The sequence below is a fragment of the Echeneis naucrates genome, chromosome 6, assembly GCF_900963305.1.
Source record: "Echeneis naucrates chromosome 6, fEcheNa1.1, whole genome shotgun sequence".
Lineage (NCBI taxonomy): Eukaryota > Metazoa > Chordata > Actinopteri > Carangiformes > Echeneidae > Echeneis > Echeneis naucrates.
In genome coordinates this window covers 3,655,594-3,678,258 of record NC_042516.1, presented here as the reverse complement: position 1 = coordinate 3,678,258, position 22,665 = coordinate 3,655,594, and the positions used below count along the sequence as shown (strand labels likewise).

Here is a 22,665-nt window from a genome sequence, read left to right as displayed (position 1 = left end):
AAATCACTATTCAACATGTTCACTGTCTCAATTTGGTACATATCATGCTAACAATTGCTACTAAGTGCTCAAAAACTGTGCATATATGGTCACAAAACCTGGAGATCATTTATCATCCAGCCACAATAGCTGTTACAAAATATCACAGCTTTCCATCCAAGACATGTTTCAGTCTAGGCCAAAGATGTTGGACTAAAGATCTTGAAATACTCAACTGCAGTGGCATAAAACAGTTTGTAAGTTATTCATGATGTTAGGCCTCTGAATTAAAAGCTTTGCTGCAGTGGGCCAGGCTTTTAGTGCACATTCTAACATAAACCAATAATTTATGTAATTTCCTAAGAATTACCTCAAATTCTCCTGGAAGTGAAATCTGTAATTAAGATTTTATGCTGCCAATATACTTTTGATGAGTTGATAAGGAGTTTCTGAAAAAATCTGTAAAAAATTCATGACCACAGCATGATCAGTCAGCTGTCATTTCAGAAAATCAAGTGGGACTTTTGATAGTCATTCTCACAGATATAAGAATAGTAAAATCGGCAAATGAAATATGAATCACTATCAACTGTTTGTAACACATTTACTACTACTAGAAGACATGTATTTGAACATTTATATTTAACCTTATAATGTCAAACACAAGCTCATTCATTTTCTTCTGCTTCTCATATTTATCTTTTCCTTTGCAATGCTCTGTGAAGAGCTGCAGTAAGTTTGAGAGGCATATTGAGGCAGGAAAATGCCAATCAACACTACAGTGTGTAATTTTCAGTAATAATCACAGATAGAAAAAAATTATTCCTCTACATTGTGTACTTTCAATATGTTACTGTCAGTTCATGGGAATTACCCCAGCCAGGAAGGAAAGGAGAAAAGGAAAGAAGTCCAGCAACAGTTAGTTTCATAAAACACTGTAAACCACAGAAGCACCATTGTTTTTCCTCACTGCACATCACATTCATTCCATCTGGATATAACATGCACTCTCATGTTGATTTGCAAAACCGTGTATTATAGTGAGAAGATCACAAAATATTTCACCTCTTGCCTACATATGAAAAAGCTTATTTTATTCATTCCAAGCTGTAAAAAAAAAAAAAAAAGCTGAGTGAGGACCAACCCAAACATGCAGCAAGGAATTTTTGGGACAGAAGAAAATATGCTACAATTCCATCTTGAATACTCACTTCATAATATGAACCCCTATTATTATCAAACCTGTGATATTTTTAACCATTAAAAATATATCTGAATTTCTTTTCCAATGGCCATTAATCCTCAGTTAATTTTCAAAAATTTATTGACTACAAGGAAAAATAGACGAACATTTTCTTGAAACACTCATGGCCAGGAGAATTGTTTATGGAGTGAAACCATACCTATTAACAGGTTATGACACCATGGAAGAAGAAGGCCGCATGTGTGATAATATCCACCTGCAAGTTCATTCCACCTATAATCAGCTTATTTTCACTACTAATTACAGGAATACAAGCTGTAGAGGCATTCCTACTGTGAAACTGATCTTCTAAGGACTACATAATGAATTCATTGTTTTGTTTATACAAAAAAAAAAAAAAAATCACATTCAGCACTTCCATATGAAGCGTAGAATGTGATATTTTCATTTGTGATGAGTGCTGCAACAACTTTTAACAAACATTTTCCCCTGAATGCATGTCAGTAGCAGTGTTGTGATGGAAGGTGTGAGTGACGGTTTTATTGCATTAAGTCTTTGCAAGATACCAGCATCCCATTTTCCTCAATTTCTGCTTTATAAAGTAGCTTCTGTCCCACAGGGCCTATTAGTCAATTACACCTGAGCATTGCTGTTTAATATGGGCTGAAAACATGCCAGAGTTCCTAGCATCAAACACTTGTTTTGCTGTACATTTTTTCTGTGGTATACAGTAATGAGCGGAGCGAAGGTGTGTCCGCGTGTGTATTTGACATTCAGAAAAAACAGGGAGGAATTATTCATTAGCTCTCTATTTCACTCTTCCAGCCTCCCTCCTGATCTACGTGTTCAACAACTCTGGGGCAAGTGCAGAATTGCAAATTAGCTCCCAGAAAAATCTAATTAATTGGCCATCCTCTCAGGCTTCAAGTCAAAGTTTGGGTTGATGTGTCAACACTGCCCCTCCCCCAGAACTTCAAACAGCACAGTGCAATATGCCACAGAGCGGGGGGGCGGAGTGAAGAAATTCAAACAAAATAAAACTACACTGTGTGTATCAATTAATAAAGCACTTCAATCAGTGTAAAACTTTCTGAGCTGACTTGCCTTAACTACACAATAACTTGCTCAACCAGGCAGCTGTCAATCTGTCTGGTATGCAATTTCATCAGTCGGCCTCAAATTAGAAGTCAGCATTCACCATAAGCCAGAAGAGTGGCAGCTCTGCAGTCTCTCCTCACTTTCAATCCTGAAAACAGCTTTAGAATATTTCTACATAAATGGAATAAAATTTCATCCTCCATGGGAGGTTTTCTTAATACTGGTTCCATACTTGTACATCTCCTTTGATTAATAGAATTAATGATAGAATCTGCCGATTCTATTATTTTTTATCAGGCGGAATGCTGTAATGGACCTGTCAAGAGGCCATAGTCTGTATTTAGGAGGAGTAAACCGATGGCGTACTGTCTGGGATAGAACAGGGAGCTGCTGCTGCATCACTGTGCAACATTACACCGCCATCTAGTGTTGTGTTAATGCACTACAAATGAAGAAACATTCGCTGGATACTACTTGAAAAAAGTTCCTCTATATAATTATTATCCTCAAACTAAACATCCTGTTAGTACGTGTGCAGTGCCCAATACCAAGTTACTTGCTGAGTTTACAGAATACAACAAAGTCACCACTGAATCAAAGCCAGATGTATGAATTTATTTCTGATTATGAAAAGAAAATCTTGCAAAGTAGCACTTAAACAGAATCATTTTTATTACTTCACTTAAACTGCTCTCACTCACTCGCTTAATTTTCTCTTCACACCACTATATATTTAGAATATAAGGAAGATAATAAAGAGGAAGACATGCAATATCTTTCCTTTGTATTACAGTAAAAGTTATTGCATTATTATGACTACATTACAATTTATTAAAGACATTAATGACAGGCTAACTCTATCTCTACATATTTATAGATTTTTTGAAATGCAACATATTCAAGAGCTAAGTTTGTTTAAATCTTGAAGTGGTCTTTTGTATAACCCTGATATAATGTAGGTTGAGGTCACAGTTTGACAGCTTCATAATGCAATTATGGGCTTTTAATCAGTGTGAGGCAAATATATATATATGAGGGCATATCATATGCACTGTGCTGCTAATAAACCTTGAACTGACTATTTTGGAACAAAGATCATCTTTTAAAAGCTTTATTGCAGTTCCTCTGTTAATATTCATGGTATAAAAGTTATAGAAGGTCATATACTGAAAGATATTTTGATTTGCTTCTCTAAAAAGTACACAGAACAATTAACAAAATTATATTTAATTTCGAAAATAGATGTAGAAATACAAATCTGATCATCGACATCTGTACAAATCATGAGCATAGTGGTCTACAAAATAAAGGACTAAGCACCACAGTCAAGACAAAAGCCAAAACATATTTAAAATATCTATATCACTAAAATCCCGTTATACAATTGAGCCAGGTATTCTAATACAATGTACAAATAAATCAATAAAATAAAACAACTGTCATTGGCCAGGATATATCCGTAGCTCAGAGTACAGAACGATATTTACATGCAAACATGAGCCACACTGCACATGCGTTCTCTGGATACACAAACACTCGGACACGGACGGCCAGCCTCACATGGTCACCGCGACAACATACTATTTCCTGGCAAAACAGAGACCTGCATGGAAAGTTAGAAAAGCAAGAAAATTAAGTCAAAATAATAGTAAAGAAACAAATAGCTAAAAACAAAATAAGCAGAGATTCTTTTTGGATTCCATGCTAATTAAAAGCTCAAACTGATGACGGATGAAATCTGTGATATTATTTACTAGCTGCTCAGACAAAACTGTCTGCATTTCTAGTTGAATCTCTCTTTCTGCCCTCCTTTGGGATTACTTGACCTCGACTTGCCAGCGAACATGCTTATCCCCCGAGTAACTGGTCAAAGAATTTTATCCACCTTATTTTTCCACAGAGGCCTGGAGGCAAGACAGAATGCAGCCAGCTTCCAGTTTTTTGTGTGACACTTCCGGTTCGGCACTCCTCACCACTGTGTAGTGTTAGTTAACTTGTGTCTACCGCAGCTACAGAGAGATATCATTATTATTTTTTCTTTTTGGTTAAGTAATGGCTTCAAGGAAAACCGGGGTCTCTTGTGTGGTTAGGGGCTATAATAATAACTGGTATAAACGCAAAGTTTACCTAGAGGGGTAATGTTTTGAACATTGGCCGCGTACGAGAGCTGAATGTGGATGTAAGGCGTGATATGATCTGCACCCTTCGTCAAAAGACGATTAAATCCCTTTGCCTGTGGTTCATCCATGAGGATGCTGAGTAAAAATGGCTAAAATCTAATTTTAGGCAAAACGTCATGTCCACTTTTTTTTTTTTTAATCTAGTTACAGACCATTGTGCCTTGATTGTGCTATAATTTTAACATATGATATACATAAATATATAATGTGTATGTTTACATTAACTAAACAATTTATGAGAAAGAGGGTGTTTCTTGAATGAGCTTGGTTTATTCTGAACAGTTCGTGTTTGTCCCCTCTATTTGTCATTAATTCATCTATTTTTGTGATTATATTTCAAGAACTGAATTGTAAATATATATATTATATAAAGATATATAATTATACATTTATAAAGAGTTTGGTCAAGACCTGCTCTATATGTAAAGTGCCTTGATGTAACTTTGTTATGATTTGGCGTTATACAAATAAATCTGATTTGATTTGATTTGATTTGAATTGTACCCAAATATTTTATACTATATAATTACACATACAACTTAATGTTAAATAAAATGTCTTCTCATTTTCAAGTGTCAATTGAGTTTTTTTTATCATGCGTGACTGCAGGAACAACCGGCCGATGTCGTAAGGACCCTGGCAGAGTGGAGGTCGGCTTTGCTTTGACTGGGCAGTACATCAGCTTTGTACTGGAACTGGTACTGTCAGTCAGTAAGCATCTGAGGATGTGGTACCAGCCTGCTTTCTTTATAGTGTACCCACAACACTGTTGATCAACATTAGCTTGCACCATTAGCCCCAGTAAGGGAAAGCGGCTGACCGGAGGTGCTGCACAAAAACTGAAGTTTGTCACTATTTACTTCCGTGTTTGAAAATAAACAGAGAGATGCTGCTGTCCATATGCTCAAAAATTTATCTTACTTGAGGCAGGTGGCAAAGGCTCTACGTGCACTGCGATGTAGGAAGTGTATCGGAAAGCCTTTGAAGGTGTGTCCATCCGGCACCGCCCTCCGCACTGCATCCTGAAACTCCTCGTTGCCACAAGACACTCCAGTGCAGCGCTCAAGCTCATAGGCTGATAAGGCCGAAGAAAGCAGGTAGGACAGATGGTCATCCCAGACTGTTGCCAGCTCCAGATCCTAGAGGACAGAGCAGCACAGAGCCCATACTGAGGTTAGTCACTCCTACATTGCAGATTGACACAACACCTAAGCTGTAATAGGAAAATTACATTAAATTGATCAGACCGCCAAAAGCTGCGGTCATCTCCTCTTGGTACTGTCTTTCCATGTCCATGTCCATATATTGTATTATATAAAAAAAATCAAAGGTAAAATACTTAAACATAATCATAAATAACTGGAAATGCTTTGATTGCATCATTGAACATGTCCTGTCATTCAGCAAGCAAAGAACAGGTGAGTTAACAACCATCCATTTGTGTTTTTTTTACCTTCCTGTGCTCAGATACCAAGTAGCGCAGTTCCAGCTCCAGCTGGTTGCTGGAAGACATAGGATCCAGAGATGGAGCACAGAGTGGTGGCAAAAGAGGCGAAGAGGTGGTAGAACCCTGGGAACAGACTGACTTAAGGGCATCTTCACTCATCGCTTTCCATTGAGACTGATTCTAAAGATAAAACAGGCATGCAATTTATTATATTGTCTCTGGACAATCTGCCATAGAGCATAAATGAAGAAACTCATTTCGCCCAAGCCCTGAAAATGACTTAATAATCTAAATTTAAATTAACAGCTATCAATAACACTAATGTGAACATCACAATGGCACTAAATACAGCAATAGACTATGATATATATACGTTAAGTTCACAAAATCAGAGTGATGTCGCCCAGTTCACCTCAGGGGGTTAATTGTACATGTTAATACGTTCTTACCTGAAAGTCAAAGACACAAAGCTCGACAGCATCAGATGGCTGGCAGTTGGCCAGAAAGCTCTGCTGGTTGAAGACACAGCCCACAGTCCGGTAAGGGGATGAATGTTTGGGCTGGGGGGCCAGGGGTGGGGCATCTGGGTCTACCACCCTGTGGAGGTATCTGAGCGCACAATTTGACCAAGAAGCACAAACTTATCAACAAACTAGCTGATTAAAATGATGCACAATGTCAAATGCATCTCTTTAAATTGTGCTCTAAGAACACATTAAAATGGAAAAAAGACTGGGAATAAAAAAGTATATTGAAAAGTCTATGAAATAATGTCTACATTGGATATATTTACAATAATTGATGGAAAAAACTGTAGAACTGTAGAATATAATCAATTGTTCCTTGGCCCAAAGCCTGGCCACCACTGATGGATTTTGCTGACAAACACAGAGTGCAGTAAGATTTTCTGTATCAATGCTTAAGGTATCTATCACACAGTATCTATACCAGGCTCCACCATTTGGCAACTAGTTTGACAGCAGAGGGCTAGGAGAGAAATTAATATTTAATGAGACAAAACTTTGACCTGTGTCCTGTCAGGCTCTCCCAGAATGTAATGCTTCCATCGGTGCCGCAGGTTAGGACCCAAGTGTGTGGCACTCCCTTGGCTTTAGTGCCCACACACACATACGCATCCAGGCCAAAGCCCAGCAGGAGGCTGCACAGCAGGGTGGCATGGTCTTCACAGTCTCCCTGGGGAGGACAAAGTCACAGTCATTATAATAGTATTATGTCAACCTTTGTCCAAAATTCTCCTGTTGTCTTATGTTGTCTTAGAATTTAGTTTTATGAGATTGCACTTCAAGAGTAACAGAATTATTTTATAATAGACTCCTAAAATATCAAATATTAAAATATTTATTTATTTAAAATACTAAAATATTAAATCAAATCAGTTTTATTTTTATAATGCCAAATCATAACAAAGTAACATCAAGTCACTTACATATAGAGCAGGTCTAAAACAAACTCTTTATAAAATAACTTAAAGAAACCCAACAAATCCCCCGATGAGCAAGCACAGGAAAAACTTCCTTTAAGAAGCCAAAACCTCGGGCAGAACCAGGCTCGGGGGTTGGGGGGGGGCATGAGAATGGGAGCAGGAGAGGGATATTCAAAACAGGTGTAGGCAGGAACATGATGCTGTATGAAGGTCATAGAGTTGATATATGGAGATATTACAATTAATATCAAAATATTATTACTTTAGTCTCAATGTACTGCACTCTTGCACTAGAAATATTACCTTTTTTACTTGAAATACAAAAATATTTACCTTTATAATATAATATTGACGTATCTCAAGATATTGTGAGTTTCATTTCACAATGTGTCCTTTGTAATTTAAACTGGAACATGACAGAATTGCTCTCAGTGCACTCAATGCGGATGTGTTGAGCCTGTAGGAAAGGTTTGCTGGGAAACACGAAATCTGCTCTGTGTTATCAAACTGTCATGACAACAGCAACTTATATTCAACTTGTACTTCACTGGCAAATTACCCAGAGATGGGCAAGGGACTGCTTCAGCTACTGCTACCTCTGCTGCTGCTGTTGCTGTTGCTGTTTCTGCTGCTCAGTGATGGCTCAAGCTACAGGCAAGTCAGAATGATAGATGTTCCCCAGAAGTGCTAATATGGAAGGCAGCATCTGAATAGACTGGGGACTGATGAGGCTAAATTAATTTTCCCTGGAATGAAACTCATAAATCACAGCTGACAAGGGCCACTTTGTGAGAGTGGTGTCTTGTCCATCTTGCCAGCCGCTCACAGAGGAGAAGCAGGAAACATTTATCCTGTGGTGGTCTGGGAAATTCCACGGTATCTCGCCGAGAGATGAAAATGCATCAGTGAGTTGACTCAGACTGAATCCTTTCTGAGAAATATATAGAGGAGCGACTGGTAACACTCCTGTTATACATTTATTTGGTGTTTCTGACTTGTTGATTAAACCTTCATTGCTAAGGCAACAGAAACTTGTAATTTTAGTTTGCTTATTGTTTCATCATGTTTTACCTATGCATAACCAGCATAGCACTTTGGTCAACAGAAGTGATTTATGAATAAAACCTGACTTCAAATTAATTCACTTAAGTCTAAATGGTCAATCATTCATGGATGTTTTTTAAAACATGTAGTAAATTTTCTACTCACAATTGTATCACAGAGAACAAATAAGGGCAAAAATCAGGTGGTTAGCTAACATTAGCTAAAAACACAAGAAAAAATATATAGGAAATACTGCTATGAGAGAGGAATGTAAATTTGATGTTAAGGGTTTTAATTTGACTAGAACTTATTAGAGGGAAAAAAACAATGGTTCACTTGTAACTAACAGATTTAACAGCTCAATATAAAGATCACCGATGGATATGAAGGCTTGAATATGAACTACATACACAATTCACATTGTTTGATTTAACAGACATATGCAGAGTAACCACCAATCTCTTTCGTGAATGTGATTTTTTTTTTTTTCTCTCTGGAGCAATGTTCTGCACTCTATAACAGTTCAACTATCTATCCTGCTGAATGCTGCTTTTTGGGACTGTACTGAAGGACTGTACTTCATATTTAGACCCTCTTCCATATCATGCAAACATGCTATTGAGTCAAAAAATTTTAAACTGACATTTAGATGAGAAGACACTATGAAGAGAAACTGTTGTCCAGATTGAGAGGCTTTATCATGCTGCAGTGGAACAAATCAGGAAAGGCATAACCCAAAACCTGGGGCCAGATGTATAAAACTGTGAATGCACCAGAACCCCAGAAATATGCAGATGTTTTTTTTCATCAATAATTTATAAATGCATATTCATAAAAGGGTTATAAAGGCATGCACATGTATGATTCCCTTTCATTAATCTCACTCGAGAAATTAGGCCTCCTTCAGCCTCATTTCCATTCCCATAATTAGGCATCAATGGTTGAAGACACTCCATGAATCGACCTGTTTGCAAACAAAATAATTTTCTGTGGAAAACGTTATCAGTGACGGCAAAAATGGCAGATAAGAAACACAGCAAGACTAATTGTTGGTCAAATTACACACTGAGCTCATCAGCAAACTAAGGAAAATTATTCCAACTATAAAATCCTGAATTACTGTCAGGACCAAAGGGGTCTTCCTTAGGATCCAGACAAGTTCTGATCTTGACATAGCAAATCTTGAGATAATATATCTCAAGCTCATGTAAAAGCTAATTTACAAATCTAAAAAATTAAATAAGGAGGATATATTAAACAATGATGCACAATACACATTGAACACACAATTATTTTTTTATGGATTCTCAGATTGTTTTTGCTGTGTAAACAGAAAAGCTTGGAATGATAATAATGAATGCAGCTTGATGAATTTGCTGTTTTGTTAGAATTTGTGTCTCCTCTTTATTTTGCGATTTCACATCACTATCACTAATTCATGGTTTTTCTGTACAAGCATTATTTATACATCTCCCTTGTGTTGGTTGGAAAATGACCACGTCATAATGACAAACTCAACAGAGGAATCGGGGTGGATTTCATTCATCTGTGTTTGAAAATTGTATTTAATAATGTCCAAACTGTTTATACGGTGCTATACGAGGAATAACAAAACACAATTAAAGAGCTACATAATGGAGAGTTTGGATGGTTGCCCTGCACTTACTGAAAGACAATATGTCAAAAGCAAGACAGGAAAAAACTGTCTTGAAAAGTAACAGTATATGGAATAACCAGATCTAGACAGCATTACATGTTCTCATTAAGGAAATATATAAAGATGTCTTCCACATCTTTTGATCCATGGGAATCAAATTTGATGTGTAAATAGATATATACTGAATAAATGGTCCTCTGGATGTGTAGAGAGAGAGAGTGAGAGAGAGAGCTGGTTAGCTAGCTGGATGGATAGATGGATATACATGCATACATATGCGTCTTCTGAAGTCTGCTCTCCTTACCTTTCTACTACACAGGAAAGCCATCAATGTGCACCACTGTTCCTGCTTGCCTCCTCCTCCCACCACTGGAGCCCTCTCATGGGCCAGCAGGCTGACAAAGCGTGCTGCCTGTCGAGGACTCTCCAGCAGTCGGCCTGCCCGGAGGACATGCACGTAGGAACACACTGGTTTGTTGATGCCATTCTCATCCTTCATAATGCACAAACACACACCAAGAGGTAAGGAAACAGTGTGGAGTTAGATATGAATTTCAAATATCCTTAAACTCATTAGGAATATGATGAGTTCTACTCACAGGCCACTAACACACTAAATCAGGGCATCACAAGCAAGTTGCAAATAAAATTACATTGTTCTGAAAAACTCTCTTATGAGTGTTGTGTTGTGTAAATGCATAACATCCCCCTCTCTATTCACTCAACAGGTTTATACTCACTAAAAGAACAATAAGAAATTACCTACTTTTGGGGAAATCAAACTAATTATGTGATATAAGACTGGAGTCAAACAAACCTGTGCAAATATCTTGACCATTTTGGATTGGTGCGATGGTCGGATCTCAAGGAACTCCCTCCACCACTGTTTGGCATAAACCAAGAAGAGCCTCTCCTTCTCTGCCATCCTCTGCCTCTCCAGTGATTGCTGAATGACAAACACACAGTGACATCACATACTGTCTTCTTCATTTCATCACTTAGAAATAATGATCCTTAACCGCATTCTGTTACGCTGGTCCACTATTAACTCAAAGGGCTTTTTTTCATAAACAATGAAGCAGATAAATAAACAGTGGAATGACCAGAGAGAGATGAAGAAACTTCAGTGTGCTGACCTGTGTGACAATCACGTCACTGCTCAAAGTCTCTGAGAGAGGAGGGTAAAGCTCCAGACTGACTGTCAAGACACCTGCTGGAACCTTACTTTCACTTCCTTTGGACACACAAACACAAACAGTTTTAAAAAACATTACTACACTAGCATGGCTTTCCTAAGTAACAACCAGTCTATTTTATCTATTTTACTTATCTCTTGTAAAGTAGAAGAGAAAGCTTGATTGAACATTATTCAATGAAAAAGCAGGTTAACTGTAAGGCATCATTAGCCACTCCAGATAGAAACAACAACAACAACAACAATAATGGTACTAAAAATAATATACTCCTACTACTACTAAAAATAATAATAATGTTATTATTATGCTTTACACAAAGGAAAACAGAAGGCCAAAGTAACAGAGCATAGTAAAAAATTAATCCCAAAATCAAAAGTATGACACATTAAATACTTACTTCACCACTGAACTTGATTCATTATTCTAAACTGTAGATTTTTTTTATTTTAATAATTAAAATCAAGTGTGCCATTCATTATTCAGCATCAACCTTATAGCCAATACAGCAGAATCACACTCCCTCACCAACTCCCATCAGCTCTACAGCAAAGCAGGTCTTCCCACTCAGGGAGCTGAGGACAGTCCTCCAGTCAAGGAAGTAGGATGAGACCAGTGCTGTGTTACCGGAGGTGTCCGTCTTTATCAGAACTAAGTGAACTGGGTCACACATGGATAGCATGGTGGTTGCATCTGCCATTTTACTGCCTTCTCCTGCAGTGATATAGGTAAAGACATGCACAAGTGGAATTAATGTAGATAACTGCTGAAGGACCACGCAACAGCATAGAACATTTGAAACCTGACTGATGCTAGGATTTGAGAGTACCTATGCCATCTCTGTGAATCTCTAGAAGGAAGCCCTCCTCCAGGTTGGGTTCACAGGCACAAGGTACTGGCTTTGAGCGAAACCTTTGGTTCCGGAAGTGCAGGTAGAGCGTGAACGTCGAGAACACTTGACCAGGTAAAGGGTCCGGCTCCTGGAGGTGCTCCAGAAAAGCCTTCCCTCCAAGGACTTGCAGATACAGGCAACGCCTCGAAGGGTCAATATTGGCTGATAGAAAGAATGAAAGAACGATGTCCTTACTTAACTGTTGAAACATTACCAAGGATATCACGATATATTTTGTAGCCAAGGTGCTCAAAACTATTGGGATTTGTGATTTCTTTATAACTGTAAGGCAAGAGCACTTTGATAGTTGTTCAGCACAATTTTTTTCCCTTGAGCTGACATTGTGGTAATAGCTGCTCTCCTCTGAATTTCAAGAAAAATCACATTATATGAGTTTTAAAAGAAACAGCAAAGCTCACAATGGGTGTAGGTAAAGAATACAAATATACAAAAGTAGTTTAACAGATGCATATTGTATAATGTTTCTTTAGTAGCCCAGATATTTGTATTTATTGTGTTTTTATTTAATCTGGGTTAGGGACACTGTTTTGCAAATGATTCTCCTGATTTAGTCTTTGTGACAGCACCTTTCCACTTTTTAAATTATAAATTAAGTAAAGGGCTAATTACCTCTCAATTAATTTTTAAATATTTGTATTATTAATGCAAATCCACATTGGTTTTTGCTCTTTAGTTTTCCATATGGCATATTTTTGGTCTGAAGAAAGCAGGCTAGTATTAAAAGGTCAACTCGGGGAACAAATTCTGTGATGTATTACCATCAAAGTGCACTACGCTCTTGCATAAATTTTCCTTTGCTATCAAAAAGTAATATCATTCATTTTACAGGGAGAAATATATCATGTTGGCATATGTGCCTTTGGAGACTACTTACATTTCTTCAGCTGAGTAATATCTTTGTCAACAAAGTGAGTGGCAAACTTTGGAGCAGAGCCTGTTTCTGCATCTGTGGCCACTCCCTATCGAACATGATAGAAGTAGTCAACAAGTGATTGAATTCATGCACTGTGCAAACCCAATTCAAATTAGTATTCAAATGATGAAACTACTTACTTTTGACATTTAATTCTAAATCAAATGAAGTGAGCTAAACTGCCAATGGCCTGCTCATTGAGTACATTTATTTGTGAATTTACTACAAAATGATGGGTCAACCTGGGTAAAACGTAGGTCTTTCATTACATCATCTATGATTCCCCTGCACTGCAAAGCACGTAGGAAATCTGCCTCAGACAGAGATCGATGTGCGGCGCCTTGATCATCCCTCACAGTCTCAGCCAGCACCTCCCGGATTTTCCCATGGATGTCCGTCTGACAGGCAGAGAAATTAATTAACGCCGCCTTTCCATTGCTGCTGACTAAACACAAATCACAAGCATGCCTTTTACAGTTTAACTATGACTTAGTTATCATATGCTGTAATAATGGTGTCTCTTAATCGTATTTCTTCTTGAAGAGGGTATTGATGATGAAACTCAGCCACCATTGTCAGTTTTGTCCCCGCTGTTGTTGTTTGCTACTCATCCCTCTTCACTGTCACTACAAGACATTGTGATGGTAAATCTGCATCATATCGGGTCTAAGATAAATATTTCACACTGAGACAGTCCGATTATATTAATCCCATTTAAATCTAAATCTTGGCACAAATGCAGCGTAGATTGTTTGATAACAGCAGATACAAATCTTAAAGCTGGTCAATACAATATTGTTTGGTAACTATCATAGTAATTTTTTAGCATTGTGCTGTGGGATAGACATGGACGCTGTTTAATAACACAAACAGGTGATACAACTCAGACGTAGTTTGCTCACCTTGAGCAGATGGTTGTGAATGATTTGCTTCAGCTCGAAAGCTTTCTCTGGAGGCAGAGTCATTGCAACTGATTACCGAGTCAGTTGTAAAACTGTACAACTAGAGAGGTAGCATTATCAGGAACAATAAACACATATGTTTATCTTATTTTAGTTCTAATAGATGTTTGTAACTAACTAACCCTTCTCAAAAAGACAGACGTCTCATCCTGGCACTCACAACTGACAGTTTAAACTGTGGCGGAAAAGCAAGCGTGACTGCGGCTGTCCTGGTGCCTGGAGACGTCTGTGATCAATCCAGTTCCTCAACAAGCCTTAACGGGAAAAAAAATAACGTACATAGGATAGAAAATATCTCTGCTACGATACTACTACATAGGAAGCGTTCATCTTAAATTTTATTCGATTTTGGTTGAAGAAATTTGCAGTATTTCTACTCAGGCATAGCTATGGCTGCCCAACGACGGCTGGTCGAAACAACAACAATCACAGGACCCCTCTGGAATCGATTTCGGAGTTGGTACAAATAGGCGTAATCAAATCCGTCTGTCCATTGATTATCAGCCTTTCTAAATACGGTTAGCTGCAAGGGAAGTACGTCAGCTAGACTAGTCCTAGAAAGAGAAATTGACTAGGCTAGAAATTGGTAAATTTCCCCTTGGGGATCAATTAAGTTATATCTATCTAGTCCAGATTACTAGCTCCTCCTGGGCGTCCCATGGGTGTCCGGAGTTATATAGTTATATAATGCTGGCAGGTTGTGACATGTGCCAGGTTCTCCTACCAGTTTACGAACCCGGAAGAGCTGCACTGCGAGAGGCCGAGCCATGATCAGCTGCCTTAAACTCTGTGAATTCTCAATTTGAAAACTTTGGTTGCCTGAGGCTGATGAAGCCTTTCACTCCAGGTTGCTATCCAACAGATAAAGTTAAAATACTGCAGAATTCTATGAGCGAGACCTACGAATCAACCCCACCACCGATCTGCGGATGGTAGACCCAGATTGGAGGTGATCCAGACTTCGTGATACAGTAATTCTGCTTTACTGACTTAAAAGAAAAAACACAAGCAGACACTCAAAGTTAAGTTTTAAAAAAGGGGAAAAAAGATGAATTTTATTTAAATCAGTATTTAGTTTTTTTTTGTTTTTTTTGTTTTTTTTGTTTTTTCAAAAACACCATCAGTCATGTTCTCACTGCAGCTCAGCAATGTATAAAATTGCCCTGAAATCGAACTTGGAAAAAAGAATGAGTGGAATGTAATGGCCAAAGACAGCCATCTGTTCTGGGGCAAATGGGTAAGAGCCATGTCCAACAGTGGTAGCCATCTGATCACTAACATGTCATTGAATCTCATTGAGCCAGTGCATGCTAACATCACATTTTCTGTGCGATCAACTGATGCAATTTATTGTATACACCCCTAGTTACAGTAAACTGATTAATGTAATATAGCTCATGTTACGTGGAAAACAACAGCTCACATAAGCCTTTTTCTCTACTGACCATACTAGGAAACCTTTCTTCAAGGCACATTAAAGCTATCTCAAACGAACAAACAAACAAACAAGTGGAGACATGTTTGCTGTCAGTCCAGCTGCCCTGCTCCAGCTTCTCAATTGCACCATTATAGTTTTAAATTGGTCCCAATCTATTGCAAACCGATTTATACTACCACTTTAAATTAAAAGGTCAAATGCAACACAAAGGTGCTGACTCGGAATCTATAATTCAGGTGTCAGTTATGTCAAAGCTCCAGCAGAAAATACATTCCACGTAAAGGGAGTACAATTTGACAGCTTGTCCGGCTGGTATTGTAATAAAAATTAACAGCTTTGCTGTGGTTTCCTAATGTTGGATAACCTGAACACACACACAAAAGCCCATCCAGTGGGTGAATTAACACATTAAGCTATGAGGAACCTGATAGTTTCTATGTGAGTCATGTATCCATGTGACATCTGAAACCTATAGAAAAATGTGCTCTTTTCACAGAAAACTAAAAGGTCACCATTGCAGCAGAGTTTGAAACATATTGGGATGCTCCGCTAAATATGAATGGAAGAACAAGTGGTGGTCTGGTAAATCTTAAATACATGCATGAAACGCAAATTTCATTACAGATAATCTAACAAAAAAAATGACCTTTAGGGTGTGGAATATTCCTACATAACTATCGTAGGATGGACAGTCAACACAGATCATTTTTGAAATGCAAAACATGTAAAACATGTCCACAGATGATTAACAAACATCTGACCATTACAAATAAAGAATGCAAAAATAAACCTGTCTGAGTTTTTTTTTTCTTTGTACTGCACCTTTAGTAGTTTCAAAGCCATTGGTATGATACAGTACATTCATCAACAGTGACGAGAAGAATAGGGAAATCAAATCATCGTGCTGGCAACGAGATCCTGAGATGTTATCATTTTTGTTAAGATCTTACATGAAAAATATACGCACACTCTCTTGATCTAGCGCTCCCACATTTTGACCTTTAGGAAATAAATACCCTCAGTTATGCACATCTAAATCTGTCAGACAAGTACCTAACCCCAGGTACTGGTGCAAAGTAAGAATCAGTTTTAAATGACCCAGTGTCTCACTGGGAGTACATCCAACAGACCAGCAGGCCAACAGCCAAAGCTGCCCCAGCACCAATGTTGAGCAGGACAGGCCTCCAGTACAGCCACTTCTCTCGTTTCCTCTCTGACTCAGTCAGTCTCTGTTTCATCTGCTGCACCCTCTGTGACATTCTGGCAATCTTGTCTTCACGATGTCGCTTTCTAGCACTGAAACAAGAGTCCGTGAAAGGAGAGCATTAAGAAAACAACCGTGTTGTACAATATTATGCCTTGCAACCACTGAACTCTGTGAAGTCCAAATATCCAGAAGAATTCAAAAGGGACTGAAGGGAGTGAAGATAATAAACTGTTTGTATAGTAAAATGTACACACTAAGCAACTGCAATATTGTAATGTTACAACAATTGTATCCTTTATTTTCCATGAACTTGGGAAAAAAAAAAAAAAAAGAACTGAAATTATTTCTGAGCAGCTTCACTTACTTGCAAGGGTGCTCAGCCACATTGTGGTCATGGCTGTCTGGCTCTGCCACCAGCTGGTGGCCTCCTGAGGAGGACTGCAGATCCACACAGGGTGCTGGCTGGCCATTTGGCTTGCTGTCATTTAGGTGACGTCTAGGTGGAGGTGGTGGAGGGGGTAGCTCTGCCTCCAAGACAAGGGCAGATCTGGGCAGCACACACTGTTTTGTTACAAGAGACAAGTGGCAAACATGAAAATGATTTCTCTCCCAGCATGTTTTACATGCTAGTTCACCATAATGGCTTATTGGGACACAGTTTTCCCCCCTCTTTCGACTTTTCCCTATTTTTAAAGAATATTTCCTGCTGCAAAGTTCCCAATTTATCCATACTTTGGACCCACACAAGCCTAGTGCTGGTTTGCTTTGGGACTGGTGTTTGAACGTGGGGCCTCTGCATGCAAAGCATGCGATGTGGCTTACTGGGACACTGTAATAGTGTTTATTACAACTCTGCTCTTCCCACTATGACAGGTCAAAATTTCTTTTGTGAAAGTCCCTAATGTGCCATGTAACTATCAAGACCTGCTGACTCAGAATATTTCCGTCAACTAGGTGCAGATACGAACAGAGATTATACTAATGCTCATAGTGTATAACACACAACATAGAGGCTGCTGCAAGAAGAATGTAAACTAGACCATTTTGGTAGCTGCTTGGCTTTTGCAGGGGCTGTGTTTTATGTTTTCAGTTTTTAAAGGTTGCAGGGTTGATATATAAAGGCTTAATGCCTTACCAATGCCACACAGAATTCTACCGAATGGATGGATTAATCAATGAATTACAAGTTACTTTTATTATGCAACAGGCTGTAGGTACTGAAGCTAATACTAGTGACCATGTTTGCTACAGGACTTTTGCGTGACTGAAACCACCTTGTGGTTGTACATTTCTGCTTACAGTCAAGTTACAGGAAATGTGGTCATAATCTCCTCTTCTGTGCCTGAGTTATAGCTACAAAAGATGGTCAGAGGTGTTTTTGTAGAGCACATATGTCACAGTGAAGTTGACCTTTGACCAGTAGGAAATAAAATGTTAAGACATTTGCAATGAAGTTGTTTGACCATCAAATTCAACTTAGTTCAATCTTGAGTTAAAATAGACATTCGTCAGATGTAATGAATTTAAGGGGGACAAGATGTGATAGTGATCTTTGACAACCAAAAGATAATCAGTTCATCCTTGGACCCAAAGAATCTGCACCAAATTTCAAGAAATTCTATAAAAGCATTGCTGATGTGTGAAAGTGCTACCTGTGCTGCTGAGCTGTCTGGCAGGATGAGCCTGGCCCCTTCAATGACTGCCATGTAGGAGAAGCGTAGCTGGTCTGGGGTCTGGATCAGACCCATACGGTATTCCCTCATGTCCAGGAGCACCTTCTGTATGTCCACTGATGACGGGTTCTTTGAGTTGTCCATCTGTACAATGGATGGGCATGTTTAGAATACAATTGAAAAAACTGGAGTCAAGACTTTGTTTTAATTAAGCACAGAACACGTATTTTTTTTTTTTTTATTATGAATAATTACTAAAGAACAATAAACATCAGCACGATACATTCGCAAACTCTATTAATGCTTCAATGCAAAAAATTATTCAAACATGCTTTATGGATTTAAACATAATCTCAACAAGCCAGAACTTCTCCCTTTTAGCCAAGTATGATCATAATGGGAGCATCTCACATTTCTCTCTTGCCAAAACTTGAGTTTGTGGAGTCCTGTTTTAGCGTTATGTTTAACTTCAGCCAACATTTTCTTATCATGTTAACTTTATTGGGTAACATTTCTTCTCCCTGTTCTCACCAGGACCAGACAGGTGTCCACCAAGGCAAAGGTCCCCGAGCGTCCAATCCCAGCACTGCAATGCACCACCGAGGGGCCATGTTCTGCACTCAGCGAGCCAAACTCCCGCACCTTGAAGAGGAAGTTGAGGAAGGAGGCAGGAGATTCTGGGACACCAAAGTCAGGCCATGTGGTGTAGTGAAAGTGGTAGATCTCCCTTGACTCCCCTGTCTACACCAGAAAACATGTGATGATTGGAGATTTCTGCATGAGCTGAGTGATTAGTTACTACAAAAACAGTACAGACACCATAACATTTGCTTTCTAAACGCATTTAGACTGAAATGCTTGAAGAGAGGTAAAGTGCGATTTGTAATGATTGACTCTAATACGAAGACATTTCTTTCACCACACAAACAGCTGGACCTCTCCAGATTTCAAAATGTTATATTATCTAATAGTCTTTCTTCCATGTTCCCACCTTTGTGTTCTGCAGGTCAAGCACACGGATTGTGTAATAAGACTGGTCCTCCTCGGAAAGTAGCCTAACAACAAAGCCTGTGTCTGTGAAAGACATTTGCAGCTCTTTTGTTGTTGGCCAGTACTGTGCACACTTTTCCTGTTAAGACAGAAGCAATGAACTCATTCTTGGATTGGAAGGCACATGACCCTGACCCCTGAAAATGGTATGTTGACCCAAGCATTACAGAATATATGCATTAAATTAAGTTATCAGACAGAAGGGATGGCGCCTACTCCAGGGCAACTTGTTTTCTCAAGAAATAAACAATAAACAGTAAAAAACCCTGTGGATAACTATTGAAACTACTGAAAGTCTTTCATGGTTTAGATTAAATTTGAGAAAACATATTAGGACCAATTTGGTCTTGTGGAAAATTTATAGTGTATAATTAAAAAAACAAAACAAAAAAAGGCACAGCTCTGTAATCTTAAATCAGCTTATTCTTCACCTTTCATTTGAGTAACCTATAATAGGGCTATATCTGACTTAAAATTTAACCTCAAGAACAAAAATTACTAACGTGTCAGTGAAATTAATGAAGGTAACTATTTATTGGATTTTAAGACTGCTGTGTAAATTATCTCTACTGTCTAAGTATTTGTGGGTCATAAAGCATTTGTCCCTGTATAAACCAGTCAAGAGGAAGAGGAGTAACAGGTGCACTCACAGATCCCTTTTCAATGACTCTGTTGAGCATTATAACAGCTTTGGAACACTGCTCCCATACCATCAGCCAGAAATGACCACAAGTATTCCTCAAAGGCCCCTGTGGATGGCACACAGCAAAAAAATAAGTTATGAGCAAAGCTCACAGAATATCGAGGTGCAATCCTGTGTATTCTCCATCAACCTACAGTTTTTTCCAATCTACACTTGTGCATACAGTATGATTTACATCGGAAATACTCTGCCATACCTGAGAAAGAATATAAGCTCTTTGGGCTTCTTCCATCATGATTAAACTTGCATTGATATAGTCATTTTCAGAGTTTTCAAGTTTTACTCGACTGTGATCATCTGAAACACACGCGGGAGATCATACAAAAATTACAAATCACAAACAGGTGATTCAGAATAGTAAACATTTTCATGAACAAACTCATTTCTCACAAGACTCACATGGGCTGACATCTCTGTAGCGGTTCAAATTCCGATTTGCTGGAAGTTTTGCCACTTTATAAGGATATTCACTGGCTTGGTTACGGATCTCCTGTGAGAGACAACACAACATGCGTTAGTTGTGTATGTATTTACACTGAATCCCTCAGCCGCATCATGTTGCTGCCTTTCACACAGTATGTCATTTGTTCTGTATTTATTGCAACTGTCACCTGCACTGACATGCTCTGCTCTCTTTTTTCAAAATCCTGTTCACATGGCTATTGTTTTTACTACACATACTACAATCTCGACAGCCACTGATGTTAAAATTCATTAGAACCGGTTTTACTGATGCAAATAAAAGTGAGAGAGAAGTTCAGTAAACAGAAGGAAGAATATTTCTATTTCTCAGCATGGTCGAATTTCACTCTGAATAACCCCTGATTTCTCAATGGGGATATTTTTTTCTGAAACGTTACCCCGGTAATGAATATCCCATTTTACATGCTAACCCACAGTCACCATCTTTCATTTTAGCGATAGTCGAAATTAAACAGGAACAGAAATATCAAAAACCAACTGATGGGCTCTGTTTAACCGCTGGTGGTAAAACACATGCGCTTTTCTGTGTAAGTCCTCATGAATTCTCAGAAACTGCATCTGACGTCTACTAGCGTCAGCAAGCGTTAGCTAACTGAGCCAAACCATAAGCTCCTTGCTGCTGCACGTTTTCTAGCTACCAGCTTCCTCGCTACGGAAGTCAGCGACCACTCGCGCGGATTTCTAAATTCCTATTCGACTTGATTTAGTGCTACGCAACATATGAATCCCCATATGTTAACGAGGTTGAATGTGTCACATAGAATGCAAAAAATGACCAAATACTGGAATAGGTGCCTGGCGGGCTAGCTACTAACTTAGCTAGCTAAGTTAGCAGCCGATCGTCATAGAAACACGAGAGGCCCAGTGTCCGGACTTACATTGTAGAGGTTTTGCCATCTCCCGGACGAGTCGATGTCTTCAAATTCTTGCTCCATTTTATCGTAGTTAGTGTTCCGGGACACTTGCTGGATGATCTCAGAGTGTTCGTCGCCCCGTTCACCAAGTTACTTCTTTCTGTCAGCCATGTAAACAACAGTCTGTGTAATCCTGGGGATCCCTGCTGGAAATCTGCTGCTCCTGCACGATACTGCATGCACGCTGACTGACTCGGGTTGCCAGATATGTGTTTGTCGACGTAACACGTAAAACCAATTCCACCCATATACTGCTGTGTGGATGTTTACTTATATTTGACGGCAGTATGGCCATCAGTATTGTTACAAACTGAAATTAGATTACGATCGCTCCTTAGCTAAAGCCCGGTAAAGCTATTCTTTAAAATATTTTAGACCATTTTTACTTTATTTGTTTTTAGTTACAGAGTAAGTATTTTAGTCAGCTCCTTATCTAGTGTGTAGGTGTTCAATGTGAATATCAGTGTTACTGCAGTTAAAAAATTCGACTAAACCTGATAGCCCTGGTAATGGGACAGTTCAAATCTAATGAAGCAATGTTATGTAATTGTAACATGACAGGGATCCGTGTTTTTCTCACTTTAGACATGGCAAGTTTCACATAGATGTTGTAATAAACTACCTTAAATATTATTTACTCACAATTACTGTTCAAGAATTCCTTTGTGGGCCAGATGGGTGCAAAAGTCAACGGGTTGGGACACAGAGTAACATGGATGTTTGAGTACCAGAGGGTTGGACACGATGCTACTGTCAGATTTGGACATGAAGAAGGTTTTAATAAATGCATATGGCATGTTGTGAAAGGAAGGTGCCAGGCTCAGCTTTATTCAAGCAATTAAAGCAATTTCTAGAGGCATTTTATAGAACTGCAAGGGTTTAAAACTTCCAAGAAATTACCACAGCAGAACCTTGGACAATATACAAATTATATTTAAAGAGTTTACAATCCAATTCCTGGGGGAGGAGGACGAGACACCTTGAGGAGGGAATGACATGAAGGATAGATGAAGAGTGGTAAAGTGTAAAATACATCATCAATGTCTTATGATGTCTGGCAGGAACTGGTTCTGGAGCAGATTGGAGATGATAAATAGGGCAGTCACAAGATCTGTGACTGAATTGATGTATGACATATGGGACAGAAGCTTTCTCTTTTCTGA

The 22,665-nt window shown here is 38.6% G+C and overlaps 2 protein-coding genes across 4 annotated transcripts; both read right to left on the bottom strand.

The window, feature by feature from the left end:
* Positions 1–2,881: 2,881 nt before the first annotated feature.
* On the bottom strand, positions 2,882–14,719 carry cep76 (centrosomal protein 76). Of its 3 annotated transcripts, XM_029504337.1 has the most exons (14): positions 14,157–14,719; positions 13,975–14,021; positions 13,315–13,470; positions 13,034–13,118; positions 12,076–12,300; positions 11,775–11,960; positions 11,190–11,287; positions 10,871–10,999; positions 10,358–10,546; positions 6,936–7,102; positions 6,358–6,517; positions 5,915–6,088; positions 5,383–5,600; positions 2,882–3,884 (listed from the first exon to the last, which is right to left on the bottom strand). In XM_029504337.1, the coding sequence occupies exons 3-14, from the start codon at positions 13,336–13,338 to the stop codon at positions 3,746–3,748; spliced, it is 1,794 nt and encodes a 597-aa protein (XP_029360197.1). In that variant the 5' UTR covers positions 13,339–13,470; positions 13,975–14,021; positions 14,157–14,719; the 3' UTR covers positions 2,882–3,745. The 3 variants fall into 3 exon arrangements, with proteins under 3 accessions (XP_029360197.1, XP_029360196.1, XP_029360198.1); XM_029504336.1 differs by having other exon boundaries at positions 13,975–14,719; XM_029504338.1 differs by lacking the exons at positions 13,975–14,021; positions 14,157–14,719 and having other exon boundaries at positions 13,213–13,339.
* A 337-nt stretch (positions 14,720–15,056) lies between these two features.
* ptpn2a (protein tyrosine phosphatase non-receptor type 2a) lies at positions 15,057–21,693 on the bottom strand. Its single transcript, XM_029504207.1, has 9 exons — positions 21,467–21,693; positions 20,505–20,595; positions 20,302–20,402; positions 20,053–20,151; positions 19,344–19,481; positions 18,884–19,093; positions 18,332–18,496; positions 17,044–17,240; positions 15,057–16,768 (listed from the first exon to the last, which is right to left on the bottom strand). Exons 1-9 carry the CDS (start codon positions 21,521–21,523, stop codon positions 16,579–16,581), a joined length of 1,248 nt encoding a protein of 415 aa, XP_029360067.1. The 5' UTR covers positions 21,524–21,693; the 3' UTR covers positions 15,057–16,578.
* Positions 21,694–22,665: the final 972 nt, after the last annotated feature.